The sequence below is a fragment of the Adiantum capillus-veneris genome, unplaced genomic scaffold, assembly GCF_014529385.1.
Source record: "Adiantum capillus-veneris isolate H3 unplaced genomic scaffold, ASM1452938v2 Hic_scaffold_257, whole genome shotgun sequence".
NCBI lineage: Eukaryota > Viridiplantae > Streptophyta > Polypodiopsida > Polypodiales > Pteridaceae > Adiantum > Adiantum capillus-veneris.
The window spans coordinates 106,263-126,830 of record NW_028221389.1 but is presented as its reverse complement, the minus strand read 5'-3'; the positions used below and the strand labels follow the sequence as shown (position 1 = coordinate 126,830).

The 20,568-nt window shown below is 41.4% G+C and overlaps 1 protein-coding gene across 1 annotated transcript; it reads right to left on the bottom strand.

Annotated features, from left to right (window-relative positions):
• Positions 1 to 293: 293 nt before the first annotated feature.
• LOC147417384 (uncharacterized) lies at positions 294 to 920 on the bottom strand. The gene has a single exon (XM_086507661.1). It carries the CDS (start codon positions 918 to 920, stop codon positions 294 to 296), a length of 627 nt encoding a protein of 208 aa, XP_086363787.1.
• Between the last annotated feature and the right edge of the window lie 19,648 nt (positions 921 to 20,568).

The following is a 20,568-nucleotide window of genomic DNA, read 5'->3' as shown; positions in this document are numbered from 1 at the left end:
AAGCTGGGTGTCCATTAAGTGAAAAATTTGCAATTGGAGAAATTAAATATTGGAATTTCAATCAGGGATAGAAACTACGTCGACAAGGCAAGTAATGCCATTAATTTGATCCAAGGCAAGTAATGCCATTAATTTGATCCAAGTCAAAGTAATGCCATTAATTTAATACAAGTCAAAGTAAGCTTGTTATACATGATTAATTTGTCAGCAGCACGTGAAGGCCTCCTTAAGAACCAAAACCCTAGCTCCATTATGCAATACAATTTATAGCTATTTTATTTCATTCCAGTACTTTAGCTGCAGCAATTAACGAGCTTGATTCTAATTGGACCTTCCGGCGTCAATGCGACCCGTTCAATGATCCGGCGAACATCTTTATGCTGGCCTTGCTCAGACGTTGCTGATGAGCCGATCTTCATGTGTCGCTTGATCTGCTTGGATCCAATTGCTGTACTGGGCAGCTTGTTGACGTTGGCCATGGCGTGATGCTGTTGATGATCATCAGAGCCAGCACGACATCGTTGCTTGTATAGCTTTTGCAGCTTGGAATTCGCAATATTATTGACCTCGCTTATAAAGCTCAAGAAGATGGACGCCACCTCCATGTCCGTCAGGATACCATAATCCTTACTTAATATAGAGCTCGGGGCGCCTTCATTAATATGCAGATCCCTAGCTGACGCATCATCGACGTCTTGTTGCACAGGCGCAGAGCCTTCATCTTTCGCGAGGAAGGCATTGTCTTTGAGGATGCGGCTCCTGAGCTTGGGCTGTCGCCTAGTCAGCCGTTGCTTCTCATTATAATAAGGCGCTGCTGGTGATGATGATATACTCGGTTGCTGATCATGACGTTGCAAGAGATCCTCTTGATCTGCAGACCTTTTGCGTATACCTGCAAGCGTCTGCCTAAGGTTGGCCATGGTGGAGGGATATTGGAGACGACAATCTGAGTAGGAAGCACCGACCTGCAACTGCTCGAGTTTTATGCCACAAAATGGAAATGGCCGCACGGCCTCCTTTTATAACCCTAAACCCTCCTTTTAGCACGGCTATTGCTAATTGCTTTCCGCGTAAACTTTGCTTTTTATGATACTGGAAAATGCCTTCTAGAAACATTAACGCGGCGCAAACTCCTCCGCTAGCCATTCTTATGCTTTTTTTAAAAGTAAAGCGTGTCGTTAAAGTTAGAGCCAAATTAGACAATGCCACACTAAAACTCTATGATTAGCAGTGTTCGAAAAAAATCATTTTTCCAAACATACAAAATTCCTTTCTTTCATTTTGTCAAGAGGAAATTTTAGAAAGTTAGGTTGTTTTTTTGGGTTTTTACACTATTTTTCTCTATTTTGGGGCGGTATTTCTCCTTTCCCCCCTGCCCTCAACCGGCATTTTTGAAATTGAAAACGGCACCATATTAAGCTGAGACACATTTTTTCCGAACGCTGATAGTTAGGCATGGCAGCATTCTTGGCCATTTAGTGTCCAACTATGGTATCATCACTTATTGAGATAAAATGTTGGTTATCATAAATCTTCTCAAGTTGGCAAGCCCATGAGTTGTACAAGTTTTCATTCGCCATCATAAGTACTCCCGAGGACTTTTCTACATGTGTCCTAAGATAGATCGGCCCTTATATCAATTACTAGTTGCAACGTGGTTTTTGAGAAGCTCAAATTTGCATTGGTGACACTCCTATTCTGAAAGCACCTCAATGGAGTGGGGTAACATCTTTCATACACATATTGATGTCAGTGACTATGCCACTGGCTACATCTTGGCCCAGCTTGTTGACGAAAATCTAGTTTCTTTCTATTGCATATGCTAGCCAAAAATTGAACCTCGCTGAGAAAAATCACACGACCATGGAACGCGAGGGGCTATCAATGTAGGTAGAGAAGTTTTAACGCCATTTGCTTGCAAACTATTTTTTCTTGCTCATCAACCATCAAGCACAAACAATGCAACATGGGTAGGATAGTGTGTTGGTTTATAATTTTGCTAGAATTCAATCTTGAGGTGGCGGTCAAGAAGAGGAAAGCACCAACACGTAGACCACTTTTCTAAATTAACCTCAGGGCAGGATCCCATCCGGGTGAACGATGACCTTCCCCGTCCTTTACTCTTTTCCATTGAATGGGTTCCAGAATGGACCAAGAACATTGTGATGCTCCTCACCACTACTACTATACCTCCCAGTTTCAATAAACATGCACCATGATTCTTAAGAGAGCGCTATGATTACCAGCTAATAGCAGGCCATTTGTATTAGAAGGATGATGAATTGATCCTTAAAAGAGTTTCATGCCCCAACAAGTATTCTCTCATTGTGCACCATTCCCATAGGTTTCCATGTGGGCAACACCTAGCCCCAAACCCATGACTAGGGTGCTTTAATTCCAAGGTCTATGGTGGCCCACATGAGACAAGATGTGATAGACTTTGTCCATGCTTGCACCCATTGAAAATACAACAAATTTTGCAAACACTCAACATTGTATCATATCACCCTATGGGATTGCCAAAATTATATGGGATACGTATTTAGAGCGTATCTACCATTATCTCGAGGATAACATGGTTAATGTGAATCAATTGAAATCCAAAAGCACAATCATAGAGTCGAGGAAATACCACATTCTTAGAGAATAATTATGCTGCAATTGTTTGGTTGCAAACTTCGAGATATGTGCCCTTGAAACTTCGTATCTATAAGTTCTAAAAAGTGCCTAGAGGGAGAAAGAGCATGCTATTTATTTATCAGGATCACTAGAATCCTAGAAGGTGCACCATTCTTGCACTAGGCTTGTGGTGGTCCACCCTTCACATGGACTCACATGATTATATAGCATCATTGGTGTAGCTAAAATAAGGAGCACGCAAGGCCATGTGCATCTACCAGTGCATGTGCCAAGGTGAAAAAGCAAGTACGAAGATCAGGTACAACTAGGGCTATCCAGGGATGCATGTCTTTATTGGTTTTTAGGCCAGGAAGCTCTATTTGGGGCTAATCAAGAGGGCTACTCAAGATGTTCATAATGCATTGATTATGTAGCAAAAGGTGGTCTTCAAGATGTTCTCTAGGTTGGTTCCTAGATGGCTCATCAATCTACAAGGTGTATGATCTTGCATTAAAGGGGAAACTGCTTTGTAGATCCTCACAGGATTGCACGGATGATGATCAGGGCATATGTGAATCAATAGGACTAAAGTGTTTGATTTATGGATCATGTCGATCTTTTCACATCTACAATCCGAACCGGGACGGTAAACATAGGAGCAATTGAAGTTTTGTCAAGGACCGCTTCTACACCATTTTGACTACCTTGGTATATGTGCCATTGTATGTTTTCTCAAGTCTTCAGTGTTTACAGAGGGTGTATAAGGTATTTGAAGCTAGTCAAAAGTGACAACTCATCAATCAAGGCTACAAGCACCAAGATATTGTGATGGGAAGTTGGCAGTTAGCAATCTAGCAATGAGGTTGCAAGCAAGTGAATTTATCCCATTTTGGGAACTTCTGTTAAATGCCTTTTGGGTTTCAACTTGCAATTGCAATGGCGTTCTAAAAATGGAAAGTCGACAAAGTAGAGTTTCACTACGGCTTTACAAGAGGTCCATCTGACTCTAAAGCTGAAAGTTATTGTGGTTCAAAGTACTACAAAAAAAAGGTTTTCTTTTGAAAATTTTACGGATTCCAATAACCCATGGGGGGGATCTCTCATGGAAGTTATAAGGGGTATGAGCCTCCCGAAGACCGGCCACGGGAGGGGACCCCCCACCTAGGCACGTTAGCCTCACTCCACGCACTCGCGCACCGTGGGGACTCCACGCAAGGTTCCCCGGGGCACGCTATGACCCGTCGGCGGTGCGGCGGAGCCTGAGGCTACGTGGGGCTAGGGACCCGAGACGCGAGACCCGCGAAGACCTGCGAAACACAAACGGCCGTCGACCCATGGAACGCAACCACGCCCGAGCCGGTCCCGTCCGAGCCGGGCCCCCGAGAACGCAACTTGACCCGAGCCGGTGCCGTCCGAGCCGGGCCCTCCTGAGCCGGTACCGTCCGTGCCAGGACCCCTTGAAGCAACACCTTGGTCCCTTGGCTGCGCGCGGGTATAAATCCCCGCCGGGCCCCTTGAAGGTAGAAGTCCCTCGGCCGCGTGCGGGTAAGAATCCCCGACGGGCCCCTTGAAGACAGAAGTTCCCTCGGCTGCGTGCGGGTAAGAATCCCCGCCGGGCCCCCTCCCCGACGCGCCCAGAAACTGGGGCGTCACACTTGGTATCAGAGCTCCAGAACGAGCTCCTGGAAACGAGCCGAAGACTAACGTGCTCGACGCGCACGATACTCACGACGACTCCAACCGCAATGGCCCGGGTCGTCAAAATCCTGGTGAAGAGAGCTCCAGAAAGCAACCACACGCCCTCCGCACCGTGACGCGTTCCCTGAACACCGGGCCGTCACTTGTGACCCGCGCCGGCCCCGATCCGAGCCGGGCACCTCCATGAGGAAAAGGAACGATGCGAGCCAGACAGGGCTCTTCGTGACGCGTCCAAACAACGGGCCGTCACCCGTGACCCGCGCCGGCCCCGATCCGAGCCGGGCACCTCCACATGACAAAAAGCAAAGATGTGAGCCAGACAGGACTCTCCACATGAAGAAAAGGCAGATACGAGCGAGACAGGGCTCTTTATGACAAAAACATAGAAACTCCAAAAACGCGACGAACCAAGCCAACGGTGTTCGTCGCGCCCCGGCCACGTTTTTGTGGCCCATGCTGAGCTAAAGATCCAAACGACGTCCAAACAGGGACCAACTCGCAAGTGCTGCATTGCGACGGAACGCTCTTTCAAATTCGGCTTTCAAGAAGCCTCCGCGCGGACCAACGCAGCAGGTGGCTCCGCGCACATCGGGTTACCTATTCGGGGAACGCTCAAGTACGGGGAATTCTACTTGGGTGTTCAAAGCATACTTTTTCAGCCTTCTGCCAAAACCCCAAAAATACACACACACTCATCTTAAAAAATGACAAAAACAAAGCATGCCTACTTACTTGCATTTGGGAACAATTTTTGATCACTTTGCACTTATATGCACCCCTTTGTCCCCACGGCCTCATGCATAGCCGAGCACTCTTTTCCCACGTTCGACGCGGTCGTCGAACTCTCTTCAAACGGGGGTGTATATAAGGGGTATGAGCCTCCCGAAGACCGGCCACGGGAGGGGACCCCCCACCTAGGCACGTTAGCCTCACTCCACGCACTCGCGCACCGTGGGGACTCCACGCAAGGTTCCCGGGCACGCTATGACCCGTCGGCGGTGCGGCGGAGCCTGAGGCTACGTGGGGCTAGGGACCCGAGACGCGAGACCCGCGAAGACCCGCGAAACACAAACGGCCGTCGACCCATGGAACGCAACCACGCCCGAGCCGGTCCCGTCCGAGCCGGGAACGCAACTTGACCCGAGCCGGGCCCTCCTGAGCCGGTACCGTCCGTGCCAGGACCCCTTGAAGCAACACCTTGGTCCCTTGGCTGCGCGCGGGTATAAATCCCCGCCGGGCCCCTTGAAGGTAGAAGTCCCTCGGCCGCGTGCGGGTAAGAATCCCCGACGGGCCCCTTGAAGACAGAAGTTCCCTCGGCTGCGTGCGGGTAAGAATCCCCGCCGGGCCCCCTCCCCGACGCGCCCAGAAACTGGGGCGTCACAGAAGTGGCACATGGTGGAAAAAATCCCACGTACGAGTGTTGGGGATGAGGTGTTAGGGTACTTATACGGGGAGATGGTCTTCATTGAGAAAGGGAAGAGAGAGGAGTTATGGCTCGTTCCCCCTTTCCATTTCATGGGCATTGTGTTGGGTGTTGCATGCATGCACATGAGCCGGATTGATCAGTGATGGTGGCATTTCCAAGTGGCTCCGCTCGATGTAAACGGTAGCTTGGTAGGGGTCAATTCACACAGGGTGGGCATTGGGATCTCCAATATGTACCACCAAGTATGAAATCTTCTTCCGAAAGCCCCTAAGGCCACACGCCTTCGAGATGTAAGCATAGGTTGGGGAAAGGCCTTCTCTTGGTCTATGCCCAAAACCCTAGTGTTGCAACATCCTTGCAAGTTACAAACATATGTAACTACATTCAGAAACATCCTCTGTATACAAACACCCGGCAGCTTCCTTGCAAAGAGGAGATGTTGTTTAAATGTATCATCTTCATAGATTTTGTGGAGTTGCTTGCCTTCTTATGGACCTATATGGGAGATTTAGCAGCCTCCTTAGGCAAAGTTCTCTTTGCCCCAACCATTGATTGCCCAACTAGGAACAAAGTGTGTATTATGTGGCAAACTGACAAGCAAACGGCTGAAACTAGTAGAAAGCTTCAATTTTTCTAGTTCGAAATAGCTAAAGTATACTTCTTAATCTAAGATTTTTTTTGGCTACATTACTCAAGGCTTTAAATAGTTACTTTGACATGGTAACTACAAACTCTATATTTTTTCTACATAGCAATCCTAATCATCCTAGTCACTCGTCTAAAATAAAATCCATGAATTGAAAGATTTGAAGGAATCCTTCAATCACATACTATACCTCTCCCTTGTCCTCTACCATGTGCACCCCCCCCCCCCCCCCCCCCCCCCCCCCAACCCACCAAAAAGCCTTGTTTGGCTGCTATACATCGACCAAAGCACCACCAAGCACACCACCTTTGATTCGGTATCACGTCATGGACCGACTCTTCCTTGCGGTCATTTACTCCCTCATGGGCCCTTGTGGTGGTGTCCTTGTCTTCATCTAACTTGTCTGATTGCACTTCATTTGACATGCCTTAAAATGTGCGTGTAGCAACCTCGTGCATATCCACATCATAGAACTTACCACCATCTGCCATTTCCTTATCAAACATATGTCCAACCTTGGAGTGCTTGTCTGCAACATGGTTGTCCGTATACTCCTCTTTGACCTCGTATTCTACATAGTTCACCAACAAACAAACATTTTACGATAAGAAAAACCAAAATTTTGTTCAAAACAAGAACGAAGACGGTTGCTTACTTTTCTGAACACGTCCCTTGTTGTGAGCCCAGGTCTTGGCCACTTCGGAGATGCGCTCCTTGCATCCACCTTTCGCACAAATGTCTTTTTTCATTAGAGTGGCAACGAAATAGAGAGGGTGGTATTGGTGCCTAAAGCCAGGTGCCTACAGCCAGCATGAAAGAACCAACCACATGGATGGAGTCCAAGCACTCCCCACAAGCAACAGAAGATCCTAAAGCATAGATTGTCTTGTCTTCATCCTTGATCTGGGGCCTTGGAAATAATATGAATGTTCTTCCTTAGTTGAATTTTGCAATTATCATTCTGACAAATTCACTCTGGATCTGAGCCTCTTCACACTCAGTTTCGAGGACACCACATTTCCTCTGCATGTCACATATGGAAATGTCATGACAGTGAATATTACCAAAGTAGTGTCCTAGAGAAAAGTAAACAACAGCAAATGTAAATGTCATGACAATTACTAGTACTAAATAGCAGACAATACCAAATGTAAACTGTACCAATGTTCAGAGTACCTAAAGGACCAACTTGTACCAAAGGACAATAATCTAATAAGCACTAAGTAGTACCAAATAGAAAACAGTAACCAATATGGTAAGTAGCAAAACTAGCAGACAATACCTTAAAGTACTTGTTAAGTATATCATGCTCCTACCAAAGCACAACAATCTAGTACACAATAAATAGTACCAAATGTTAAATACCAAATAGTAAATAGTACCAAATAATCAGTATGAAAAGTTCCAAACAATAAAACTACCAGATGTGAAGTACCCAAAGCACAAAAGTAAAAATATAAAGTACCAAAAAGTACAAAATGAGGTCTCCAAAGTTCCCAGAAATATTGAAGTACCAAAAGTAAAGTACCTCAAGTCAAAAATGGTACTTAAAGACCTAATATGTACATCACAATTCGTAGCACACAGATATACATATGATGTTCCTACAGAAAGTACCAAAAGGACCCCAAAGTACCCAAAAATATTAAACTTGTGAGTTGAAACTGGGGTTAGGACTTGTGGGCATTCAAAGTCAAAGTTTTGGTAGGATTCTCACCTTGACATTGAGCAACTGAGGATGATATTGGTATTGTCTTTAGTCAGAATTTGTGCCAAGTAACATTATGACATAGCGAGGCCACTAACTTTTTTGAGTTGCTGTTTGTTTTTATGTTGATACTATTCTTCTCACAACATAAAAAACTAAACCAGGATTTTCTTATCAGTTACCGCTGATTAGCAAACCTGGGTTTCGACAATTGCTGTTGTGTCTGTATGCTACTCTGCAACAAAGTTGTATTACATATTATTATCTGATAGCTCTTCCACTTACCTTATTTCCAAGTTTTCTGTTAGTAGAACCTCATGTTGCAAACACAGGCTTTCATGAAACTGTTGGTGTTTCAAGCTCTTGTATGGGGCAAGGTTTTACATAATAATGGAATTTGGACGTTGGCGCAAAGGAATATTGGAGCTATTGGGATGGAGGTGAAGCTCTTTTTGCATATAGACATGAGCTACCCCTTGGGATTCATCACAACATGAAGAAAAGGCCGAAGTTAGCCCCGAAACAGTCACAATTTTAGACAGTGAACTCCTTTGAAAATAATGTGGCATATACCGTTTGAAATACGTTTTGGTGTTTTTAAACAAGAGGAGGAAGAAAGGTGCCCAAGGCTTTTTGTGCCTTTTTTGGCATTCCCCAGAGAGAGAGAGAGAGAGAGAGAGAGAGAGAGAGAGAGAGAGAGAGAGAGAGAGAGAGAGAGAGAGAGAGTTTTGAGTTTTTTGAGCCTGTTGTAAAAAGGGCACACATGTAAACAAGAGGAAGAAAGACATACCAAGTTCTTTTGTGCCTTTATTGGCACTCCCTCTCGCGAGAACGGGAGTATGCATCAAATGGGAGTGTTGATATGGAGGCTTTTTGGGCGAGTGTAGAAAGGGCATGATTTTCTCGAGTCGAGCCATGTGGGTGGAAAGAATAGCTGGTCTCTCTCTCTCTGTCTCTCATTGGAAGGGAGTGCCATGGTTTGCAGAGGCGGAGAGCCAGCTTGTTTACTAAATGGGTCCCTTCATTAAAGGGCCATAGTGACTTCCTTTACATTTTGTTTCAAAATGTCTACGGGAGGCTTCACCTTCTGCTGGGCTGCAATAATTGCTAAATATCTTGGGTAGATGCAAGTTCCAAAGTTGGCAATGATGAAGAAACCAAAAACAAGGTTGGAATTTTTGATGTTTTGATTCGTGCTACGAGGTATGAAGCAACCGGAAGTTCTCATTGTATCCAACGCCAACCATTGGGAATTTTGGCAAGGTGGAAGCCTTAGTCCTTTGTTTTTAAATCCTTGTGTGCACAACAAGACTCTAGGAACCTTCTCATGATGGCACCAGGAATTGCAATTGCATTTGCTCTTATGCTTTTGAGGACTTAGATGCTTCAAGCTTGATTGTAGAGATTGCCCCCCATCGGGAAAGATTAGAGAATATTCATTAGTTTATGATGGCAGAATGGGAGAGTCCATATGAGTGGCAAGGTTGAAGAAAGAATAAAAGTCCCACAAGTGACGAATATGAAAGGTAAAATTACCAATGCCCGTGTAATTCATGAAAAATTACAAAGTATAGAGTTATATGACAGTATAGAGTTATATAGTGCATACAACATTGTAGTGTAAAGAACTATATACTACCATCTACCACTATATAGCACATAAAACTATATTCCACCATATAAGTATATAGTATCTCATAGTTTACTAGATAACACTACATAGCACATAGAGTTAAATAGCTACATAATATTACAAATAAGTAGGACACTTTATTACTATTTATTACTATGGGAAGTACTTAATGTGTAGCTATATAGTGTATTGTGTAGATGGCTGAAAGCATGGTTTGGTGGTACAATATGCACTGTCAAGGACACTACTTTTTCTTGGGTAGAAAATTAGCATTTTTTGGGGAAGTCTTTTTTATCCACTTTATTGGGAAATTCGTTTTTATCTTTTTTTTTGGGGAATTCTTTTATGTAAAAAAAACATTTGGTTTGTATCAGCATATATAGATCTATGTAATGATTATAGACGAGTCTCTCTCTCTCTCTGTCTCTCTCTCTCTTCCTATCTTTCTTCCTCGTCCACAACATAGCCGATTATGTAGTTGTAGCTCTTTAACTCGCTACACTACCCACACTCTTGCCAGCATGGAATTCACAGATTGACCAGAGAATACAAATGGTTATCCTAGCATGAGAATATGGCTACGTAAACATGGATAATCCTCAAGGCATGGAATTCACAACTACTTCTCCTGGCATGGTGAATGAGAAAGGTTGTCCAAATAGGGATTGGACTACTGTGCAAGGCTGCCTAAACAGGGATTGGACTATGGAGCTGAATGCAAGTGTTCACAGCATGGACACCGCTTCTATGCATGAGTATTGGGCTGCTAAGAAATGAGAATAGAGAAGGAAAGAAAAAGAAAGCAGCAGGTTGCAAGATCCATCTTTAATGGATGAAGCCAAATCAAGAAAGTAGATTTGTTCAGCTAAGGCAAAGTTTTGGCGCACACAGACACTAGGGCTTACAAGAAGTATCCAGACAGAGTTATTCCATCAACACTTGCTCCATCCTACTTTTAAGGATCTGCAAACATCAATAGCTAATTTTGAAAGCACTCTTCTATCTAGCATCCGTAACACCCTCAGCCAGCTCAAGGTGCCCCGCTCAACAGATGAGCTCTTCTTTGATGATGGTAATGAATAATATCGATGGCACAACACAAATGAACCATACAAGGATAGCAGGTATTTTGAGTGTTCATCGGAGAAACATTGCTGCAGCCAATTATCGTCTTGAGATTAAAGATGATGAGGAAGTTTTGCCATTGAGTGCATGTCAAAGATAATTGCCTCAAGGTAACATTGTCACAGGTGAAGTAAGAGATCTAGTTTATGTCGTTTGGAGCTCAGAGACTCTAGTTTCACCCAACAAAAAGGATATATGTCGGAAGAGGATTGGAAGAAAAAGTGTTATCAAACATCCAATGCATCTTCTCGATGAGTCTCAGGTAAATTTAAACCGTTGCTAATGTCTTTTGTGCCTCTCTATTTTCTCAGGTGTAATGCACTCTACTTATAGTACTTGAAGGTATTCCATTTGTTTTACCTCCTACAATACCTCTAGTAACTTGCTGAAGGTATATCATTTGGTACATGTAGCAACCTAAGGTATAATAGTAGCTTTATTAATATGAAGGTACTCCATTGTTATACCTTAAAATGCCGTATGCTTCCACATTAGGTACTCAATAGCACTTTTCATGTGATTGGAGTACCCTATAATAATATTCATAGGTCCTTCATCTACCCTATACTACCATATAAGGTACATCATAGTACATTCAATCTGATTTGAGTACTCTATAGAACCTTGTGATGTAGGCCAAAGTACATTTATCTACCATATAGTGGCATGTTATATGGAGCACCCTAAAATGTACTAAAGAGTACCATATAATTCCATGTTATGTACTACATAATATCCCCATCCACCCTATAGCATTACTCAAGGTTTTCTACATTTCCTAGTACAAAACAAAAATATATTTCATTGATAAAGTCTTACAGTACCAAAATTGGTACTATATACCACCAAATTGGTAATTTATGGCATCCACCTGGTACCACCATTTAAGGTACTCTTTAAGAAATTTCCAAACTAGTTTCAAACTTGGTATTGAACAATACTAAATTGGTACTCTACTGCACCAAATGGTAAAGTACTAAATAGCTAATGTCTTACTATACCAAATCTGGTACTGCAAAAAATCCAATTGCTAATGTACTCTACCAAATATACAAAAATTGGTACTATACAGTACCAAAAATTGGTACTATACAGGTACTATTCTGTACCAAATGGTACTGTACAAAATGGCTAATATTTTACAACCCCACATTTGCTTATGTACAAAACCAAATGGTACTGTACAAAATGGCTAATATTTTACTCTCATAATTTGTTTTGTTTTAATGTCACAGATTGAGTTGTACCAAAGATTCAAGAGGGCCAATCCAGAAGTGGAAATTTCTCTTAGATGTTTTGAGGCTTTAAAGCCTTACTTTGTCCAAAAAATGAAGAAGCGATATACGTGTTGCTGTGTATATCATGTCCAAATGATATATTTTAAAGAGGCATTTAATCAGATGCGACAAAACAAGTTTGAGCATTATGGAAAGGATCATGCCTGCACATGTTCCGTTTGCTGTAGTGATGATTCAGGTAAGTGTACTGCAAACCAATTAGTGTCTCATAGAATCAGTGATATGTGGGAATCACTTTTATGTCCAAAGGCTCATGATGCAGAATACTATGCAAAAAAATGCTCGTTTGGATTTGCTCTAGATTTGGAATAAACAGGTTGACATTGTGTCCTGATGAAATTTCAGTGGATAGTGGGGAGGTCACTGTGAAGATCTTCACAAATGTTTCAACTGGGCAAGTTGATGCAGGTGGGTCTGAGAAGAAAAGAAAGGACTTGGTAGTGCAACAAATAAGATGCTCTACTTTTATTGACCCATTCTCATCTCATCTTAAGAGCTTCATCAAGCATAACTACATTTTTTTGGTGGCAGGCACAACAATTTAAAGAGTGCTTACTCAAGTTTCCATCAGATGTTGTTGTTTCGATCATCGAATTTGCCAAGAATTATCGATTTAAAATAGAAAATGAGATAAAGTCCATGCACTAGTGGTCTAATCAGGTTACAATACTTATTCACATTACTTATGTGAGAAACTCAGGAGGTGGTGTTGAAAAAACACTCCATTTTTACATATCTGATGATATAATACATGACACTTTGTTTGTACAACATTGTTTTCTTCTTCATGACAAGTGGTTGAAACAGAAAGGCCATTCTTTACGACGTCATTGGGTGTTGTCAGATGGTGCAGTGTCTCAGTTTAAAGCATGAAGACCTTTCTACTTTGTGGCTAGGCATTATTGGTTGACAGGTCTGCAGATGATGCATAACTTTTCAGCATCAGGACATGGAAAAGGTGAGCACGATGGAGCAGAGGTACTCATAAAGAGAAACCTTTACTCATGAGGAGTTGAAACCAGATGGCTGGCCTATGAAGTCTGCAGCCGATGTAGTTAACTATCTAAATGAAACATTTCAGCATAAATCAAGTACACAAAGAGTTTTTGGCTAGTTTCAAGGATGATGTGCGACGCAATGTCCAATGGGATTGTCAGTGCATTACAGGTTCATGATCATTTCATTGCATTGATGGATATTCACAGGATAGTCCATGCGCTCTACGATATCGTACACTCTCATGTTTTTGTGATTCATGTATCTGTGGGCAATGGAGAAGATGTTTTTGGCCTGTTCGGGGTCCGTTTGAGGTCATCTAAAAGGCCAAGGGTGCCCAACTAATAAAGCTAAGTGTGGGAATTGAAAAAACAAGAGAGAAGAACAGACAACATGTAGAAGAATGGAAATATTTGATAGTCCAACCATTATTGGAATCAGACGATCCTTGCAGCGATGAAGACGATGATGCCAAATAAAATAATAGTTCTGATTTCAATTTGCCAATGCATAATGTCTCTAACCTCCCCATGTATGAAGGGAACCCTGAGTGTTTGTGTCAATTGTTGTCAATTGGTGACAACTTTGCAGCCAAGGTAGCAGAGAAAGGACATGATTTCTATTTGATTAAATGCACCAAAAAGAGGAACGAGACAGTGAAGGCACAAAAGGATGCATGGCACAACAAAATTGTTAGAGGGGGGAAAGTTGTTGAAGGCTTGTACTATGGCCAGTTGAAGGCATTTTTGATACATACAGCCTTCTAAATCATACACCTCTAGTTATGATCTACTCACACCTTGTAAGAGCAATACGGTTTCCCATGGAGCCTATCCCTGGATGGAAAAATAGATTCAGGTTATCTACTGAAATTTATGAAAACATATACAATAACATGCCGTATGATGATGAGAGTGATCAAGATGCACTAATCATGTAACAAACAATACCAAACATAGAGGTAGAAAGTACAAATAGATCACTTTTAGGATCTCTAATAATACTTGGGTTAATTACCATATACGCACACACTGCACACTCACAAGTGGTATCAAAGCTTTGATTTCTTGACCTTCTCTTGACGTACGTGCAAAAGCTTTGAGAGAAGCTAAGGTTCAATACCTTAGCACAAAGCAATAGAATCAAAAGGAGGAGGAGGAAATCCACAATCATAGATCTATAGGAAATTGACACCTCAGTAAAGGTATTGGGAGCATTAAACAAAAGGCATTGTAGATATTTTCTTTAATGAGAAGTGTTGAACTTCATAAAAAAGAGCAGCACTAGAGACTCTTTCTTTGCAGTAGCGCTATGAGGCAACAAAAAAACACCATAGTGTTGATGAAAAAAATTGGAGAGTGGGAGCGTTGGAGTTTGTGAAAACTGAAGGTAGGACAATGTTGAAAATTTCAGCGATGAGTACAAAATGCTAGTGAGTTTTTCTCTCTATAGTGCAACAGAGAGCATGTATCCAACACCACACACACACACACACACTGTGGTACTTACCTTTGTGATTATGTAGCACAAATAACAATTGTGTTAAACTAGCTTCCTAATTTACCTTATAGGTATCCACCGTGGGATATCTCCCTTATAAGTATAATAGGTTTTTAAAAAAAACCCTTAGCTTGCAAATTAAGTGGTTTATTGCCCTCTCTAAAACCTACCGTGAAGGCGCTATGGTGGTATTTGCCATAACAAAACTGCATGAAAATCGGCCATGCTTGATCAGACCTGCAGGAGGGGCTCGCTCCACTCAATACTACCTAAATGCTACACATATTCAAGGATGGCGGCCTTCCTCCTTATTTTATTTAAGAGGTGAGGGCGCACTTTGCCCCTGACTTAGCCTTCTGTGAGTTTTTCTTGCGTAAAGTGTGGGAACTGTTTATATTTTTTTCTACTGCATCTACAATGGAGCTTGCAACAGCTACAACATAGGTTGGTTACCATGTTTGGCCTCACTGGTTTTGTTACAATCATTTCTTTGAGATTATTATTATGGTATTGCTCTGTGTATGGGTGGATTGACTTGGCTTGACAGAGCATGCTATGAGTTGGTTAATCGGTAAAAACCATGGTGTGGGATGGCATTGCTTTGGTAACACCACTAAGGAGTATTGTTAATTGCTATAGCCCCGATTTTTAATGGCTATGCATAGCATCATATGGTTAATGATTGATTCTTTGGGCTTAACTTACTGACATTCTGGCTGCGCTGAGAAAAGTGTTTATTTGCTTGTGATAATGGGGTACTACCACATGGCTGGACCATGCAATATATATTTTTCTGCAGACTGTACGGTATAATTTTAAAAAAAGGAAGGGTCTAACCCGGTGATTACTGGTTTCAGTCACATGACAATGCTTGGAAACAGCTTAATATATGGGGGCATAACCTGCTGTGTTTTTTGATAAAAACCACTTTATGGCTGCTTTACTCTAAATGGCACTAACTAAAGGTTTTTTTTGGCTAAACCCCTCAGCTGGGTTTCGGTTCTTTACAGATAAATGCATATTAGCCTAAGGTAAGGATGCACTTAACAGAATTGTTCTGGAAAGGTTGTACTTAAATGATTGGATGGTAATTGATACCGCTTTACACTTTAAGCTATTCGGTTAACTTTGTGATAAATGGCTCACTGGTTTGGTAAAAAGCTCTGCCCATTGTGAAGGTAAGTATCTCGCATTACAGCTTTGGGTACAACCCAGAGGGGTTTTTTCTTGCATATGGATGTGTCGCTATCATTACAGTAAGATGCTTTGGGATGGGGGTATTCCCTGGATGACTATTGGCTTCTATGATTGGTACTGTCGCTGTAATTGGTTGACATGAAAAAAACTGTCTCTTTTTTAAACTGGTATGAAACACCTATGGTTGGGTGTACTTTGGAATCTTATTTTGCCGTACATTGCCTGCTAAAACACGCTGTTTTGGGCGACCCTATGGGATTTTTCCCAGTTACACTGCATATTAGCACCTGTTTTTGATAAGACGGGATAATGCAAAACTCTATTTACATTCACCATTTGATGGGATTTTGTGACTTATAGTAAATAGGAAGGATCGGATTACGTTGTAAACTATATCAGTTCCGAATTTATTCTACAATGGGTCTATACTCGTTTATAGCAAGTTTTAAACTTCTTCACAGATGGAGCTCCATTAATTTACTCAAAGTTGTTTTGTGATGGGTAACTTACCATTTGAAGTAGTAGGGGGTATGGCACTCTACGCTAAGACTAAAATACTAAATTTTTATTTTTTGAACCTTATATATAAAAGAACATAAGTACTTTGGACTAAGCTCAAATGTTTTTTAAAAATGTTAAAAGATGGACATGGATAACAACTGGTATAGTCCATTCATACCTGTAAAACACATCCAAGGATAATATAAATGTTGTCTTGTTTGGATGGATGCTGGTAAGGACTCTATCTTATCTTGGAAGGTTTTTTTTTGGCTTTTAGCAATTGTCCAATACAGGATTATACATACACCTATTGCAAGGGAAGTACTTCTATCTATATACTGGAATGAGGCTTCATTCATACAAACATTGTACAAAGATAATTCTAACCCTGAGTTGTTTTTGTACTTATCATTTCTCTTTCTCTGAAGCCAGCTGTCTTTTGAATGTAAAAGTTCAAATTATGTCTTATTATTTATGATAAAATAGCTACACACACACACACACACACACTGTGGTACTTTTAATGCTTTAGTTTTTCCCTCCTCCTAAATAAAACCTCCCTCCCCCCCCCCCCTCTGAAGCACTCATGGGATACTGACTCATTACATGCCACTTATGGCCTATGGGACTATGCCCTTGCATAATAATTCTCTCCTAGAATTGGGCGTGAGTAAAAATGCCGGGCTCTCATTGCAAATAGTAGGCGGCTGCGCATCCTGGGGATGGATCTCCCCTTGCAAGGCTTTCTGTGCATCACTTGAAGACGCTACACAGCAGGGAGGCTTGCCTCTCTCATCGATCACGCTCAGGAAAATGCAGCTCAACCTCTATAAAAAAGGTGAGGGTGCACTTTGCCCCTCACTTAGCTTGTTCGTATTTTTGTTGTTCTGACTAAAGGCAATATACCGTTTGCTTCACTGTCCGAGCTATGGAGCTCACTGCGCAAAATACTCAGGTTTTTCTCTAGGCCTCTTTTTGAGGAAAAAAATCTTTGAGCTTTGGTTATCTGTTGCTTCAAATATTAAAACATTACGTTGGTACTACTTGTAGTAGTTCTCATAGCATAGCGTTGAACTGTATAACATTCATTAGGGGTTTAATTTAAGAATTTGTTTGGGCAAGTACTCTGCGTAGACTGGTTTTTTTCAAAAAACTGTTGTAGCCCTTAAATATGGTAGCAAGGCATCGTCTGACTGATTGAAAGCACACCTAATGGAACCTATTGCAAAAATTGGGGAGATTTGATGTCGACTGGTCTTAGAAAAATAACTGTGCATCATTGGTTTTCTTGGCTTGGCTTAAGCCGTTGCAGGTCTTTCCGTTTACCGACCTAACTAAGGTATGTTTAGAAAAAAGAAAGGGCTCTGTTTTAGCCGATACATGCTTTTTTTGGGCTCTGTTTTAGCCAACACTGGTTTTTTTGGGGCTCTGTTTTAGCCGACACTGGTCTTCTTCTTTTTGCGGGCCTAACAGTAACCGGACATTACAATTTTTTGTATGATGAATCACTTGGGTTTTCTTAAAAAAAAGGGGGGTAAATATATAGCTAATGCATTTTAGCTCTGGCCTATAGCTAAGGCTAGTAACCGCATGGAATGTGAATGAAACCTTGGACTTTCTGAAAGCTTGTGTTTGTTTTGGTGATGAAACTCTGTCTGACATCGACAAGGATACGTTTGGCTTTTCTGTTGTATGCAATATGGAAACTCTTGGACTTCTTCATAATACTTTCCCTCATGATTTCATATGGGGAGAAGGAGTTAAGGTTATTTTAACCCATCTAGCACCCATGACGGTGGAAGCTTGAAAGTATCTTGGAGAAAAACAGGACTGAACAATGCTGAACTGTATTGAATACTAAGAACTTAAAAACTTGAAGTTTTGAAGGTAAGTATATGGAGATTACTCTCAGCTTTGGCGTAAAAAACTGACCTTTGGCTCATGACATAAAGTTCCACTTGATACTCTATTTCTGATTTTGGTAAGTATATGGATGCTATTGTTAGTGTAAGCATAGCTATCAAGCTATGGAGAAAAATTGGGAAGTTTGAAGGTAAATATATGGCTGGTACCCTCAAAACATGGCATAAATACCGAGATATGGCTCACGAAATGAGGTTCCACTTGAAAAAATGGAGTCTTTTTTTGATACTCTATTGATTAGTAAGTATATGTTTGCTACTATGGACTCAAGCATAGCTACCAAGCTATGGCTTAAACTTTTTGGACTTCACCACACAGATTAGAAGGTAGATTGTACCATTGATTTTTGAAGGAATATGTAAAGACTGCTAAAAAAATCTAATAACCTAAGCTTGGCTAAAGTAATTAAAATCTATAAGATGGACATGGATAACAACTGACATGGCCATTGATACCTATAAAACACATCCAAGGCTAATTGAATTTTTGTCTTGGTTGGATGGATGCAGGTAAGGACTCTATCTTATCTTGGAGGGTTTTCTTTTCTTTGGCAAGCAACATTATTGTGATGAAATACCCACTGAGGAACGGGGATGTTTTTTTACTACCAACCTTACTGAAAGAGGACCTCTTCCATACAATCATTGTACCTAAATAATTCTGATACTGAGTTATTTTTGTACATATCAGTTCATTATTCCTTGGCCAGCTGTCTTTTGAATGTAAAAATTCAATTATGTCTTATTACTTAAGATTTAAACAGCTACACACACACACACACACACACACACATACACACACACACACACACACAGGTAGATAGACGGCGTCTATCTGGTCACTTCCTTGACATAGCGAGAACGAGAGAGAGTGGGTCTAGTCTCTCTTCTAGTGTTTTGATTTCTTCTCTTGCATAGATACACACAGAGGTAGATGGAACGAGTCTATCTGGCCACTTCCTCAACATAGCGAGAGCGAGAGAGAGTGGGTCTAGGCTCTTTTCCAGTGTTTTGATTTCTTCTCGTGCACAGATACGCCATGACACACATGGATCCAATGATCTTCTGGAAGTACGTTTTTTTTGACAAGCGACATCGACTCTCGGATGTCTACGGCCACCATGATAGGTACAACTTGACCTTCACAGGGATTTTGTGAGCTAGATTGTACTATTCCCCGGCACTAATGTCGGAGGAAATGTATGTCATATGCGGACAAGTGGTTTCTTATCCATGTGTCTGGTTTTTGACCGATGAGGTTTTTGATCAACGAGATAGTGTGCAAGATTACAAGTTGTGCATTTTGTAACCGACGAACATTCCGGTCGATGCTTTATGCTTTAGATTGTGTGGTTTTTCACAGAGGTTTCCAACACACATTCGTTATGTGTGGAATTTATGTTATGTATGCATATGCTAATACAAATCGAGCTCTTGATAGCTCGTAGGTGATGGATTCACGGGTATACAGATAGCAGAGATGTGGAGTTTCCAAAGAGCTACTCATATGGGAATGAGCTTATGCCATGCTTATGTTGTATGTATGCCACATGTGGATTTTTGATTGAGATGGTTTTGTCTTGGACAAGTTTATGCACTTTTTGTGAGAACTCACAACAATGTCTTGCTTCTATTCATTGAGTTTGGAGAGCATTTGATCACTTTTGATCGTTGTATGACATTTGTGGATGAGAGTCTGAGTCTCTCGTTTAAGCAGAGTGCCTAGTTGGCTTAATTTATACTTCTATGATTTTTTGGCATGCCACTTTGAATGACTAAGTTGTATTTGAGATTTTACTGAAAATATAAGAGAAACTCTATTCCCAAATTCTTGCCATATGTTGCATGTATTTGCAATTTGATTCTAGGATGGTGTAGTGGTTGATTTACTCCCATTTTAACACTGATCAAGTATTTACTCTCACTTTTATAGATTTTGTTAGCTTGGATGTGGATTTAGTGCTCTTGTATCCTCTGTCGTAGGAGTGAGATTTATGTATGCTCATAGTGGCTATAGGTAGATCTATGGTATACATTGTTTTTGATTGACGAACATTCTAATGGTGAGTCTAATGCTTACATTTTACAAATAGTCATTGGTTATAGGTTCTACATGCTTACAAGTATAGATTTATGCAATTGTCAGATTAACATCACTACTTGTGGGACATGATTTGAGCACAATGTTTGCTCACCACTTGTATATAAACTTATGTGTTTTATGCTTAGCTGAGATCTATTTATCCGAGTGTTGAGTTTATACTCTTTGTGCTTGCATTATCCCTTGGCGCTTGTTTAT

Coding starts and splice junctions, on each gene's coding strand:
- LOC147417384 (XM_086507661.1), bottom strand. CDS start 920: ATGGCCAACCTTAGGCAGACGCTTGCAGGTATACGCAAAAGGTCTGCA.